We start from the raw sequence: 13825 nt of genomic DNA, 5'->3' as shown, positions 1-13825 counted from the left end.
TTTTATACATTTTTCCTTAATCCCTACATATGGTTGGAGCAGATCACATTTATACAGCACAGCTGGATGGCAAATACAACATATTGTGACTTTTTCCCCATGTTTATTATATCTTGTAATTCTTTGTTTCTCTTCCACTGTAGATTGTAGATATTAGTCCATTGCCTGGTATGACAATTACTCCTTCACAAGGAGTAGTTCCTGTTGGCGGCCATGCTGCTCTCACAATCTATTTTACACCACGGGCAGTCCTGAAATTTGACACTCGAATTGAGGTAAATATGTATTTCAAACATTGATAAATCAATAAAACATATCACAATGTTAAAATATAGTGAATCTCAGTTACAGTTCATTTTACCCTAGGTTGTGGCATAAATTTCACTGGTTAAAAAACAGATTCTACAGTTGTGCTGAATTTGTTAACTATAATAAAAAAAGGATAAAAAAGGGGTATGATCAAACTACAAAGTTACGGTAATGGTGAGTTCACACGTACTGAATTGCAGCGGATTTCACACTGCAAGTTCCACAGCGAAATTCGCCACAATTTCTGGCACGGTCATTTTAAATAGGTTTACATACTCGCAGCAGAATTTTCATTCCGCTGCGATTATGTAAAGCGCCATCCCCTCTTTAACCCCCCCCCCCCCGCAGCCCAGTGAATACTTTACCTGTCTGTGCTCCGGCCTGCTTCTGTGGCTCCCTGACATCCTGCTTAGCCAATCAGTGCGTTGTCCCACGCAGCCACTGATTGGCTAAGCGGGACATCAGCAGGCCATAGCGCGGACAGGTAAAGTATTCACTGGTATTCATGTACAGGATCCGCACTAGATTTGATGCCGCAGATATTGATATAACTAAATAATTAAAACATTAAAACTGCCGCTTTACATGTGAATAGACCCTTATTATTTATCAATAGCAAAGGTTGAAAAAATCCCTTGTTAGTGGTGCAGATGTATGGCTGCTCTTAGCCAGCATAAAAATAAATTCCCACAGTTTATAATTTGAAAATACACCAGACTTTAAAGTGACACTGTCACCCTATTGTGCATTCTGACATCTCTACACAGGTGTAAAAGGTAAATTTAGTGTTTTTCATACCTTATTTCATATTATACGTCATGGTGCTTGTTCAAGTAAAAAGTGTCCTTTTATCAACTGCAGATTGTATTAAGTGGGCGTGGCCTCACGCCCACAACGGCACAGTTGGCCCCGCCCCCTTGAGTCCCATTGGTTGGCCGACATAAAGGGGTGGGGTCTAGACCTTTTGGCCAGCCTGTTCCAATGGTCGACGAGGGGGCGGGGCCAATTGTGTCATTCTGGGTGGGGCTAAGTGGCGCTAATGCCGTAAGGCCCCACCCACTTAACACAATCTGCAGTTGATAAAAGATGACTTTTTACTTGAACGAGCACCATGACGTATGATATAAAATAGGGTATAAAAACTGCTAAATTTACCATTTACACCTGTGTAGAGATGTCAGAATGCAAAAAGGAGGTGACAGTGTCACTTTAAGGCATGGGTCTTATATTAAATGATATGCTATTATTAATTCTTTACATTACAATGAGTGTAAGGCCTGATGCACATGGTTGTACTATACCTGTATATTGCATCCGTAAAAGTAAATAAAGCCATGCACTCCTGTATGCCTTCTATACAGTTTTTTTTTTTGTTGCATGTCTATGTATGCTGTATTATGCTCTGATTGTACTTATTAACACAATCCTCTGTTCTGATACTATATGGAAGCACACACCAATGTCTATTGCTGTTTAGATCAGAGCTGTAGGGAATGCTATGAACCCCAAAGAGCCTATGTGTTTATGATTATGTGCATTAGGCTTAAGGGTGGGAAGCTTTTTTCTATTTTTTTTTTTTAACAATGAATGTAAGAGGGCTAGACAAGTGATGCATTAGATGCAACAGTTTGTCAGAGCGTATTTCTTCAGTACAGAATAATAGCAATCTGTTGGCTATGTTTCCTTGAGCCAAAATGAATACTAAAGCATAATTCACATCTCTGCCGGGTAATAAATAAAACAAATCCAAAATGAACAGAATAAAACATATTGCAAAATAAGAATATATAGATTTTTTTCAAATGCAAAGAAATAAAAGGGAAATGTGAATAGATTTGTTCATCTACTATTTTTATATAATTTGTATTCCCTTTATACAGTGACTCTCACTGTGGGGGAAATTGCCCCCTGGGGGCACTTGACCCATCTGGGGAGGGGGGGCAGTAATAGCCTTGGTTGCAATTAGGTGTCAATGAGTGAAATTCTCTATGGAGCTGCCATAGAGAGCCGAGTACAGCACTCCGCTATTTCTGGCAGCTCCATAGAGAATAAATAGAGCTGGGGGTCACGTGCTGACCTGCAATCACCAGGGGGCGGTCTGGAGTTCACCAGAGGGCATGGAGGTCCGCCCCCCCAGATCCCTTAGAAGTCACTTTTAATAATAAAACCCCTTTATGGTACGTTCACACTTACCGGATCCGCAGCTGATTTTCTGCTGCGGATCCGAAGCAGATCCGCAGCAGATTTCATTTAATTAACTGAACACCGCATCAAATCTGCACCATCAAATCTGCTGCGGATCCTGTAGGTGTGAACGCACCCTTAGGCTATGTTGACACTACGTAAAACTACGGCCGTAGTTCTCGCCGCAGAACTACGGCCGTAGTTTTGCGTTGTGGAACAATGCCTTATTTGCAATGGGATCCCGGCCGGAGCGTACACACATCCTATATGCTCCGGCCGGGATCCCATACGGCGCCAGAAATAACTGACAGGTCAGTTTTCTGCGTACGGAATTCAGTGAATTCCAGCCGCAGAAAGACCTGTCAGTGCACACAGTGAAGCAAGCGGCTCCGGCCGTTCGCTTCACTGTGTGCTATGGTAAGCTCTGATGCGGGCGTGCGCTGATGCGCCCGCATCAGAGCTCCGCGGCCGGAAAGATCACCCGGCCGGTACTTAAGTACCGGCCGAGATGATCCGGCCAGAGACCGGTCTCATGCAACGTGCGAACTTAGCCTTAAAGGGGTTGTCCGGCAATAAAAAATTATTCACAGAATAACACACATTACAAAGTTATACAACTTTGTAATGTATGTTATGTCTGTGAATAGCCCCCTTCCCCGTGTCCCACCACCCCCACCCGTGTACCCGGAAGTGTGGTGCGCTATACATTACCTGTCACGTGCCGACCACGGTCTCCGATCGTCAGCAGTGACGTCTTCTTCGGGAGGCCAGCGGATCTTCCCGAGTGCCGGCCGCCCTCTGCAGCGTCATCCGAAGCTCAGCCGCGATTGGCTGAGCATAACTGTGCTCAGCCAATCGCGGCTGAGCAGCTGATGACGTGGCCGCGGGTCCGGGTCCGGGTCTAGCGTGGGTGGGGGGAAACACGGGGAAGGGGGCCATTCACAGACATAACATACATTACAAAGTTGTATAACTTTGTAATGTGTGTTATTCTGTGAATAATTTTTTATCGCCGGACAACCCCTTTAAGGTGGTAATGGAGTGAAAGGAGCATTTTGAACATTTTCTTGTGCATGTTTCATCTGTTGTAACTTAGACTTGTTGAAAGTTGAAATAATCACTTCATTTTTCATGTAAACACACAAATTACAAGTTCTAACTGATCATCGGTAAACAGGTCTGCCGACAGGTCTGTTTTTAACTATACAAGCAATACCCATGAAATTACAATTCCGGATATGAATGTGTTGTTTCTCTGTTATTCTTGCTAGAAATGTGTGACTTAATAAAGGACTAGGTGTTATCACTTCGGGTTGTGCCCCTAGACTGTCTGACACTATCTAATGAAAGATGACAGTAATAGACAGTGGAGGGGCACACCCCCAATTGGTAACACCCAGTTGGTTATTAAAGGCCCTTTTACACAGGCTTATAATTGGCCCATGCAAGAGTCAGAGCGGGAAAACACCTGCTTGTTGGCTGATCACATTTTTTGTGTGTGGGGTAAAATTTATCGCTATTGGTCGCAAATCTCTCTGTGTAAGCGGGGATGTACAGCAGACAGAAATACAGTCAAATTGCCACACAAACAATACAGTGGCCTCCTAAAGGCACTGCAAATGTCCTGGCCCCATGTCAGGCTGCGTAGAAGGACCCTTAGTCACATCTTTCTAATAAGAATAACCGAGAAACAGCAAAACATAGAGCTGTAAGAAAAAAGGTGGCAGAGTTGTCAAGTGTGTTGCTAATTGTGCGGTGGTCCGGCATGCATCGACAGGAATATGTACATGTAATAATAGGAATACTTTAATAAGAAGTTATCAGTAGCTCATGTGCAATTGCATATCACATTTTTTGCATATTGTATGTTTCTGGGAATAATCTCGCTAAAAAGTGCCTGCATCTTATAGTCTCTGGTCAGATTGCTCCAGCAGTGTCATGACACCGACAACTTCCTTAGTTATTGGGCAATGCACTAATAAAGCCCTATGCCTGATCACTAAGAGAATTGGACAGTCAATCACTGGGAGTGGGGGCACTGATTATTTTTTTTTTTCTGAAAAGGGGGTGGAAAGTTTAGGAACCTCTGCTATTTTTCATACCTGAATAGGTATCACTAGAAAATATATTAACAGCAAAGCAAAGAAAAATTCAGCTCACCCAAATCCTCAGACCTGTAAATGTCAATCCTCGGTGGAGCATGGATGGTAATGGGCCGACTCCCATCCACAGATACAAATGCAATGTGCCAAATGGCAAAAAATGTGAATCCAGCTCCAGCCAGTGCGAATAAAAAATCCAAATTTATTGTAAATACATATTAAAAATTACATGGACGTCCATACAAAAGAAAGAACCGACGCGTTTCAGAGCCTAAGCTCCTTAGTCTTAGGCTCTGAAACGCGTCGGTTCTTTCTTTTGTATGGACGTCCATGTAATTTTTAATATGTATTTACAATAAATTTGGATTTTTTATTCGCACTGGCTGGAGCTGGATTCACATTTTTTGCCATTTGGCACATTGCATCACTAGAAAATGCCAACATTTTCTAAAGTTATTGCATTTACTTTCATGTACTGTTATTGTTACATAGAAACATGTATCGCAGTCTGTGTTGTAAAAGTATTGCTTGTATCGATTGTAAGCCCTCATGGGCAAGGTCCTCTCTCCCTATGAACCTGTCAATCTGTTGTTTACTTTATTCATGTAGTTTTTTTCCTGATTTTTTTTTTTTACATTCTTTATGTTAACCCTTGTACAATCTCTAATCAAGAGGGCTGTAAAAAGTATTATTAATAATATTGTTTTTATCTGTCAGGTATCAGTGCGCAATACAAAGACTCTAGAATTGAGAATTGGAGGATCGGTCGTGCCACCAGAAGTAGACATTTCTGTTGTAAGTAGGAGATTTACCACAATTTATTGTGACATCTATTCGATATTACATTTGGCCAGACATTTCTAAGACTTTGCCCAACTAATAATGTGTCTGTTGTACCAAAACAAGTGCTTAAAATAAAGATGTCAGAAAATGAAGTGAATTTCACGCTGACTGTTCTAGACAAACAAATGGATTTATACATTGGTGTTTAAAGGAATTTTGCTGAAATTGTGTCTGTTCCTCATGGCTAACCCTGAGTATTCACCAGAAAAGTATGGTGTGTTCTGAAAAGTACACATTTGTAGAACAGCATTATTAACATCTAAATAACATGTCAAGTTGCAAGGGTAATGCTTAAGATGAAATACTAAGCCCCGAGCCAAGAGGGATATACTGCTCTGATGGTCTTATATTTGTAAAAGGAACTTGCAACTTGAAACGGTTTTCATAATGAACTAGAAAGAACTGATGTGCTTCTCATTATATTATAAGAGCATATGATGAGATAGACAGACAGACTCATGACTACCTTCAGTTCTTTATTGAAAAATATGTATATTTTTAGTTGCAGACAACAAATAAATTATTTGTTGATACTAGTAGGTGTGGCATGTGACTGCGCAGACTAGTGTCCAGCTGCAGAGGTTATATAATTGTTGCAGCTTGTAAACAAAGACTGGGGAGGGGAACTGGTCTGGTTTGGTGGAGGATTAAAAAAATATTACCTGTATTTTTATCTTTTATTTTTTAGAGCTCATTCCTTTTTCCTGGTGTGTATGTAAACTCCACCCAAGCAATACCATTTATGCTACAGAATAAAGGGGTGGCGCGTGCAAGAGTAGAAATTGACCTTTCCAAATATGAAGATTTCTCTTTGTCATTTAAAGAAGATGCAGGTACTATTAGTCATCATTGAAATGTCATATGTCATTGAGATTAATGTTTTTGCAGTTACTACTGTTCTAAAGTTTGACTCTCACTTACTACTGGATGAAATTGGACCCCTCCCCCCCACACACACACACACTTTGTTTTTTATATAACCTGGCTGACTGGCTAAACAAAATAGTTATAAACTGGCAAGAAATGGGTCACCTCTGTACCTAATAAAACGTCAAGTAAGGTTATCTGGGAATGGAAAAAATAGTGCATCATCAGTGGTAACCCTCCAGCATTGCACTGAGGTAAGAGTCCATATAAAAGAAGAAATTGAAGTACAGTGGTACCTTGGTTTAAGACTAACTTGGATTAAGAGCTCACAGTTTTTCAAAATTGTAACTTGGTTTAAGAGCATTGCTTAATTTAAGAACTCCCTGTACTGGGTGCGAGGGGGAGTGAGGGAGGGGCATCTTCTATAAAGTGGGGTCTACAGCACCGTACTCTGACCCAGGAAGTCTCCCTCACCTTCCAAATCATAGCAGATCCACTTCAGGCTGGGGCTTACATCAGGGGACACTAATGTGAAGGTAATCTCTTCCTAGCTGTAACCCCTCTCTCCCCGGACAGAGAGCACTGCATTTATGCACCCACATGATCTGCTTATTTCTTCATACTCCCTGCAGTCTCTATCATCCCTTGTGTTTCCCATCCTCTCCATTTCTGCTGTAATGTGCCTGCACTTACACTACACTCAGCCTTTCACACTGCTGTATAGAAATGTTTCTGTCTCTGTCCTCCTGCATAGCTTTGTGATTCTCTGTGGCTATCAGGCAGTAATACGCATAGAATCTGCTGTATGTTTTGGACAGGTTGCTTACTCTGCCTTTTTATTTCTAGTGGTTGAGGTCGACTCACTATATCCTCATTTGTATGCTTTGGATTTAGAAGAAAAGGAGTCTGTTGAGTGTGCACTACATTTTAGTCCTAAGGAAGTAAGTTCTGTAAATTATCATACCCATAAGTTTTGTAATGCTTGTATGGGTTTTGTAAATTGACATCTGAGGTCATTTTTGTTCTTGTTCAAACAATTAACTTTACCAAGAAGTTCACAGGCAGTAAGACATGCGTTACCCCTGAATCTTAGCAGAAGGTATGTTATAGTGAATTGTCACTAGAAAAATGTTTGGCTGTATTCACACATTGCATTTTTATTTTAATGATGTGCATTACTGATACGTTACTACATAATTACTGTAAAAACAGTCCTGCAACCTTCCTGCATTGAAACTGCAATTGACAGCCTTAGGGTCCTTTTACACCTAAGGGCCAGTTCATACAGCGCAAAAGCGGCGTGCAGGCGGTAAAATTTATCGCTATTGGTCACGAATCTCCCTGTGTTAGGGCCCCGTTCACACTGAGTAAAAGTGGCGGAATCTCGTCTGCATCAGTGTCCCACAGTTACTCTATGGAAGGGCTTGCGCCTTCACTTCCTTCTTTCTCCACTTAAGGAATTGACATGTCAATTCTTTGAGTGAAGAGTGAAGGAAGCAGAGGCACGTGAGCCCGCCCATCGACAGTCTGAGGCAGATGGGATTCTGAGGCGGAGAGGTGTGCCGCAACATCATATGTATGTTATGTATTTGCGCAATAAAAATCATTTGAATCACTGGAAACTGGAGTGCTGCAAAACCTCTGTGCGGAAGCCAGGAGGCAAAGTCTATGTTTCCTACTTACGGTACCCATACTCATCAGCAGTGCTGCTCTCTTGGGGTGTGTGTATTTATATAGGCTAACTGTGGTGCACGCTCATTCACTGCTTTGTACATTTATGGGTTATTAATGGCTAAACATGTCTTGATTTACTAATACACATACACATTTGGGGGACATTTTAGGCAAGTTGTACAGCAGGAATTCCTTTCATGCCTGGACTACAAAAGTTTAAGCTTAGGCTGTCTTGGAATTATGGAAATAGTAGTTTCACAACTTGTTGAGGGCAGAAGGTTCCCCATCCCTGGTGTACATTGTGGTGTTTCATATATATATATATATATATATATATGTATATATATATATATATATATATATATATATATATATATATATATACATATACACTTATTATAGTTAATACATAAAGTGCTTTTTTTCCTGGACTTACTACTGCATCAAGGCTTCACTTTCTGGATAACAGGGTTATGTCATGACCCGACTCCCAGAGCTGTGCGGGCTGGGGCTGCTGGAGAGGATGATGGCAGAGGGATGGTAAGTGTCCCCCCAGTGCCCTGTGTCCCTCAGTGTCCCCCTGCCATCATCCTCTCCAGCAGCCACAGCCCGCATAGCTCTGGGATTCGGGGCATGAAATCACCATGTTATCCAGGAAATGAAGCCTTGATGCAGTAGTAAGTGCAGAGAAAAAAAGCAATTTATAAGCATTTCCCGTAATAAGTATATATTGGTGATTTGTATATTTTTTGGGGGGCAAAACAATACTTAAGTAAAGTTTTTACCTGACTTCCCCTTTAACCCCTAGACGACCCTGGACGTACAGTTTCGCCTTGGAAGTCTGTCACCAGATGACCCAGGGCGTAACTACGTCCTGGGTGTTTCTCCTGCTATAAAGCGCGCTCCGGAGCCGGCTGCAGTGAGCAGCTGGCACCTCACCGTTAATGACAGGCTGCAGCGATCACGCCGCAGCGTGTCATTAACTCCTTAAACGGCGCAGCCTCGGCGTATAAGTGTGAGTGATAGGGGAAGTACCACTGCCTCCGCACGGTCCGATCTGCCATCCGCTCACTGAGCCTGCACAGGCAGGCACAATGAGCGGATCACCTATCACACTGATCAATGCTATGCCTATGGCATAGCAATGATCAGTGTATGAAATCAAAATAATGTATGTAAAAGTCCCCCAAAGGGACTTCAAATGTGTAAAAAAAAAAAGTTAAAAATAACAATACACTACCCCAAAGCCCCTCCCCTAATAAAAGTTTAAATCACCCCCCTTTCCCATTATATAAATAAAACATATAAAAATAAATAAATAAACATATAATATACCGTAGCGTGCGTACTTGTCCAATCTATTAAAATATAACAAGCATCATTGCGAACGGCGTACACAAAAAAAAAGAGGGGAAAAAGTGCACGGATTACCGATTTGATGTTACATTATATATATTAATAAAAAGTGATTAAAACGGATTACCGATTTGATGTTACTATATATATATATATATATATATATATATATATATATATATATATATATATATATATATTAATAAACAGCGATTAAAACCGTTATAAGCATCACAATAGGCCCATTTTATTAATAATTAATTGGCAAAAAAAGGATTTGATTAAAAAAATATATAACATTAGAAAACCTGCATATGGTTGTGTTCCGGCTGACCTATAAAATAATGGTATCATGTCGCTTTTACCGTATAGTGCATTACGTAGACACAGGAACCCCCCAAACGTTACCATATTGCATTCTTTTTTACGATTTCACCAATTTATATCTTCATAAATAATAATTCTGGAATTCCATCATACATGTTATGGTAAAATGAAAGGCGCCATTACAAAGTACAACCTCAAAGGGTTAAGTGGTATTAGTCATAAGCTCTTAGGTGGATTAAAAACCTTAGCATTTACACCACTACCCCATATATGCAAAGTATGTGTCCTACATACTACTACCATTACTATGCATAGTGTGTAACAAATACAGCATCCAGATCTTCCCATATAGAAGGGCTGTGCAGAGTTTTTTATATTCATAGCAGCTACAGAAGAGCCCTAAAAAGCACACAAAATGCTTCGGTGCTACCTACGTCACGCAGTTCCCTCATTACTCTGATATGCTGTGAAGTGTCTGTACTGATCTCTCCTGTGGTCCTGCCATGCTGTTTTGTAAAACTATCGCTTGGCTCCCATGAGACATGCCTAGTGCGTTCATGGTGTGCAGACTCTTTCTCTAGAACACAGAAATGAAAAAAAGATCAGCAGGAAAGTATCTAACGTTCAATGGCATTATTATCACTTCCAGCCTCTGACTCACAACCGCTACCTCCTAAAAGTTTAAGCAACACATTGCCATGCTTTTCACGACGCATGATTCAATACATTGTGTTGGAATGATTATAATTTAGCTATAATGAACCAAGGGAGCCATATCAACTCATGGCGTAATGAACACACTATAATACATTATTGTCTCATTAGTATTTGTAAGTAGCACTTTAACCTGATACCAGGCTTTTTTTCTGGTTAGGCAATTAACATAAGGTTGAATGTTAAGACTTCTAATAAGGTGTTGTTCCAGAATAATTAAAGCAGATACTTGTTAAGATTAGGTAATTGTTGGAAAGATGTTTTACCTTGTTCCATGACTGTCTACATCTATAGATTATTTTTTTTTTTTGTTGAAAACACAAGATATATACCCTACTGAGTTTATCCTCAGGATATCCTCTAATAACATAACGCTACATGAATTTTAAAATCGCATGTGCGGTTGCAGTGTATATTTTGCATTGCACAAGACTACATTAGAAGGTTATGTATGCAAACATAATTCTATTAACATACATTGCATGCCTTGCTTGAGTTTATTCCGTTTCATAAGATTTTTCTTCTGCTGTGTGACTTGCAGGACCTCTAGGCAAGATGTTGTATCTCATAGAACTGCACTGGGTAACTGAGTACAACTCCTCTGCAGTCACTGCAGCTATTCTATTGCTCCCTCTTTCATAGGACCAGATGCAAAACAGCTCTCTTCTGTGAGAGTAATGTGACAAGAAAGTTGCATGACTTGAAGATTATGGTAGCTCTAACCTTATTCATGAAGATCTAAACTTAACTTGATAACATTTCTTTGTCAAATGGTTGCTTTTCTTATTACAGTACTGATAAAATGGGTAAAAGGGGTACTCCCTGCCAGCTTTATAATCCGTACACATATAAGGCGGGCACCACATCCAATAATGCCGGAGTGCTAATCCTATCCAGACCCAAAGACTGCCATAGTATACGAAAAAGGAAAAAGATCCAGAAAAACAAAGTCTGCACCTCCACATTATAATAAATATTCTTTATTTAAATCAACTCCAAAAACAAAGACAAAAGATTAAAAACCATAAAAACACACAAATGGTCCTAACACTGGCCCCAATAAGGCACAGTGAGAAACTGGTCCACCCCACATGATAATACAGAGACAGCAATAAAATATAATGAGCAATAATAGTTATGATATAGTGCAAAGAGAATAATATATATGTAAACTATCTGACCCTATAATTAAGTGCCACAAAGTGCAAGTGCATGTGAAAAGAATGCAACAAATCAATATCCTAAAAGAAGGAAGAAATAAATATGCCAAAAAGTGAAAAACACCAATAAAAAGTATAAATAAATAAATAATATATACAATAACAATTGCTGTCTCACGGGTGGATCAGGTAGATTAACCCCACGCGTTCTGTCACGTGGACTTCGTCAGGGGTGACCCTTTTCACATGCACTTGCACTTTGTGGCACTTAATTATAGGGTCAGATAGTTTACATATATATTATTCTCTTTGCACTATATCATAACTATTATTGCTCATTATATTTTATTGCTGTCTCTGTATTATCATGTGGGGTGGACCAGTTTCTCACTGTGCCTTATTGGGGCCAGTGTTAGGACCATTTGTGTGTTTTTATGGTTTTTAATCTTGTGTCTTTGTTTTTGGATTTGATTTAAATAAAGAATATTTATTATATTGTGGAGGTGCAGACCTTGTTTTTCTGGATCTTTTTCCTTTTTCGTATACTATGGCAGCTTTATAATCCGTATCTGGCCAGGGAGGGGGTGGAAATAGAAGGCTCCAGTCCCCGGTTCTAGCGCCAGCTCCCAGATGCGCCGCCCCACACTCCCTTCCCGCGGCCGCTTCCTGGATTGAGCTGCGGCTTGAGACGTGACTTCTCAAGGCAGCTCAGCCATTCAGCGGTCATAGCGGAGTCCTGCCTCGGTGGCTAAATGGCTGAGCTGCCTTGAGACGTCACGTCTCAAGCCACAGCTCAGTCCAGGAAGCGGCCGCAGGATTGGAGTACGGGGGCGTCGCGATACGGGGAGGTAAGTCAACGCAGCCTTCTATATCCTGCCTGGCCAGATACGGATTATACAGCTGGCCCGGAGTACCCCTTCAAATAAACCCCAATGGGCTGTGTTTACACACAGTATTTCTGTCAGTCTTTTTTTCGACGAAAACCAGAAGTGGGTTGAAAACACAGAAACTGTGCAAATCTTTCCATTGTAATTTTGCCCTGTCAGCTTCACGTCTAATTGTGGTTAAAAAACAGACTGACAGAAATACTACAGGAGAAATTTATTAAGGGCTTTGTGCCTATTTTTACGTGATTTTTTTTTACCTATTTTTGTTCTAAGTTCTATTTATGAATCAGTATTTGACAGGAAAATATTTTTTAGATGTGACTTTTTTTAATCTGCCTGTTTTGAGTATTCACCAAAAAGTTTGCATAATCCGGGATTAGCTCACAATTTATCATTTGTGACTTTTTAAAAAGTCACACAAACAGGTGCAGGCTTACGTCTGGTCAGTTCCAGGTGAATATGCTTGTGCAATCTTTGCTTTTTTGCGACTTTTACTTCAGATTTTTACTTAGAAACATTCACTATGGCAGTGCTACCTTTTTAATAAATCAGTCACAAGATATTGGAACAAATTTTACACTAAGCCCCATTACACACACATTAGACTCCTTAGTAAATGTCACTCTATGTGTGAGCATAGCCTCGCAATGATATTGTCATCATGATACAGATATAGGGTCTGCAAGGATCCCTACTGATAACTAATGACCTTGTTGCTCGAGAGACCCTCAGCATATAGGGTCTTGCTCAGACAACTCCTACTTGCATCTCCTCCCTACAAGAATTACTATTCTTAAAATTAGTCTAGCTATATTATGTATCTAGGCCAATTTAAGGCTTTAAGCAGATCCAGCTTGGAACGTAAAGAGCTTCTTTCTTTATTTAGCACATCTTAAAACCACAGCATATACAACCCTCCAGTTAAATTCAATGTGTTTCAGACATTGTTGTCTTACAATGAGTAAGGACATCTATGTCTGATGTGCTAAATAAAGAGATCAGCATTTTACTCTGCAGGCTGGATCTGATTACTTTCCTTCCTGTGGATTGCTACTGCTAGTGCTGGCATGAAAGCTCCTATACAATGAATGGTGAGCTAGATACCTTGGTAATTTGCTCAGGTATTCTGATCCGCCTGACACATCCTTGGTTGACTTATAGATTTTATGAACTATGTTTGTTTGATAAGAAGGTTGGAAAAGACAGACTATATCACTGGGATTGTTTGCCAGGAATAACAAAAACAAAACAAAAAAAAAAAAAAACTATCTGTCATACTGTTGCAGAAACTAAATGTCAGTTTGCCAAGACTCCAATAGAAGGAATGGACCCAGAGAATGCTTACAAAGTGTCCGGAATGTGCAGTAGCCTGGTGTGAACTGGGCCTGGTATTTGCTTTTGT

At 40.3% G+C, this 13825-nt stretch overlaps 1 protein-coding gene across 3 annotated transcripts in view; it reads left to right on the top strand.

Annotated features, from left to right (window-relative positions):
* CFAP47 (cilia and flagella associated protein 47) overlaps positions 1–13825 on the top strand; it is a 313997-nt gene that overhangs the window by 49499 nt on the left and 250673 nt on the right. For all 3 annotated transcript variants that reach the window (XM_069971016.1, XM_069971013.1, XM_069971015.1), the window contains exons 19-22: positions 144–275; positions 5313–5390; positions 6127–6271; positions 7152–7246. In XM_069971016.1, the coding sequence (XP_069827117.1) occupies positions 144–275; positions 5313–5390; positions 6127–6271; positions 7152–7246 (450 nt within the window). The remainder of the gene's footprint in view (positions 1–143; positions 276–5312; positions 5391–6126; positions 6272–7151; positions 7247–13825) is intronic.

Source organism: Dendropsophus ebraccatus, chromosome 5 (genome assembly GCF_027789765.1).
Source record: "Dendropsophus ebraccatus isolate aDenEbr1 chromosome 5, aDenEbr1.pat, whole genome shotgun sequence".
NCBI lineage: Eukaryota > Metazoa > Chordata > Amphibia > Anura > Hylidae > Dendropsophus > Dendropsophus ebraccatus.
This window is presented reverse-complemented; position numbering and strand designations above follow the sequence as displayed.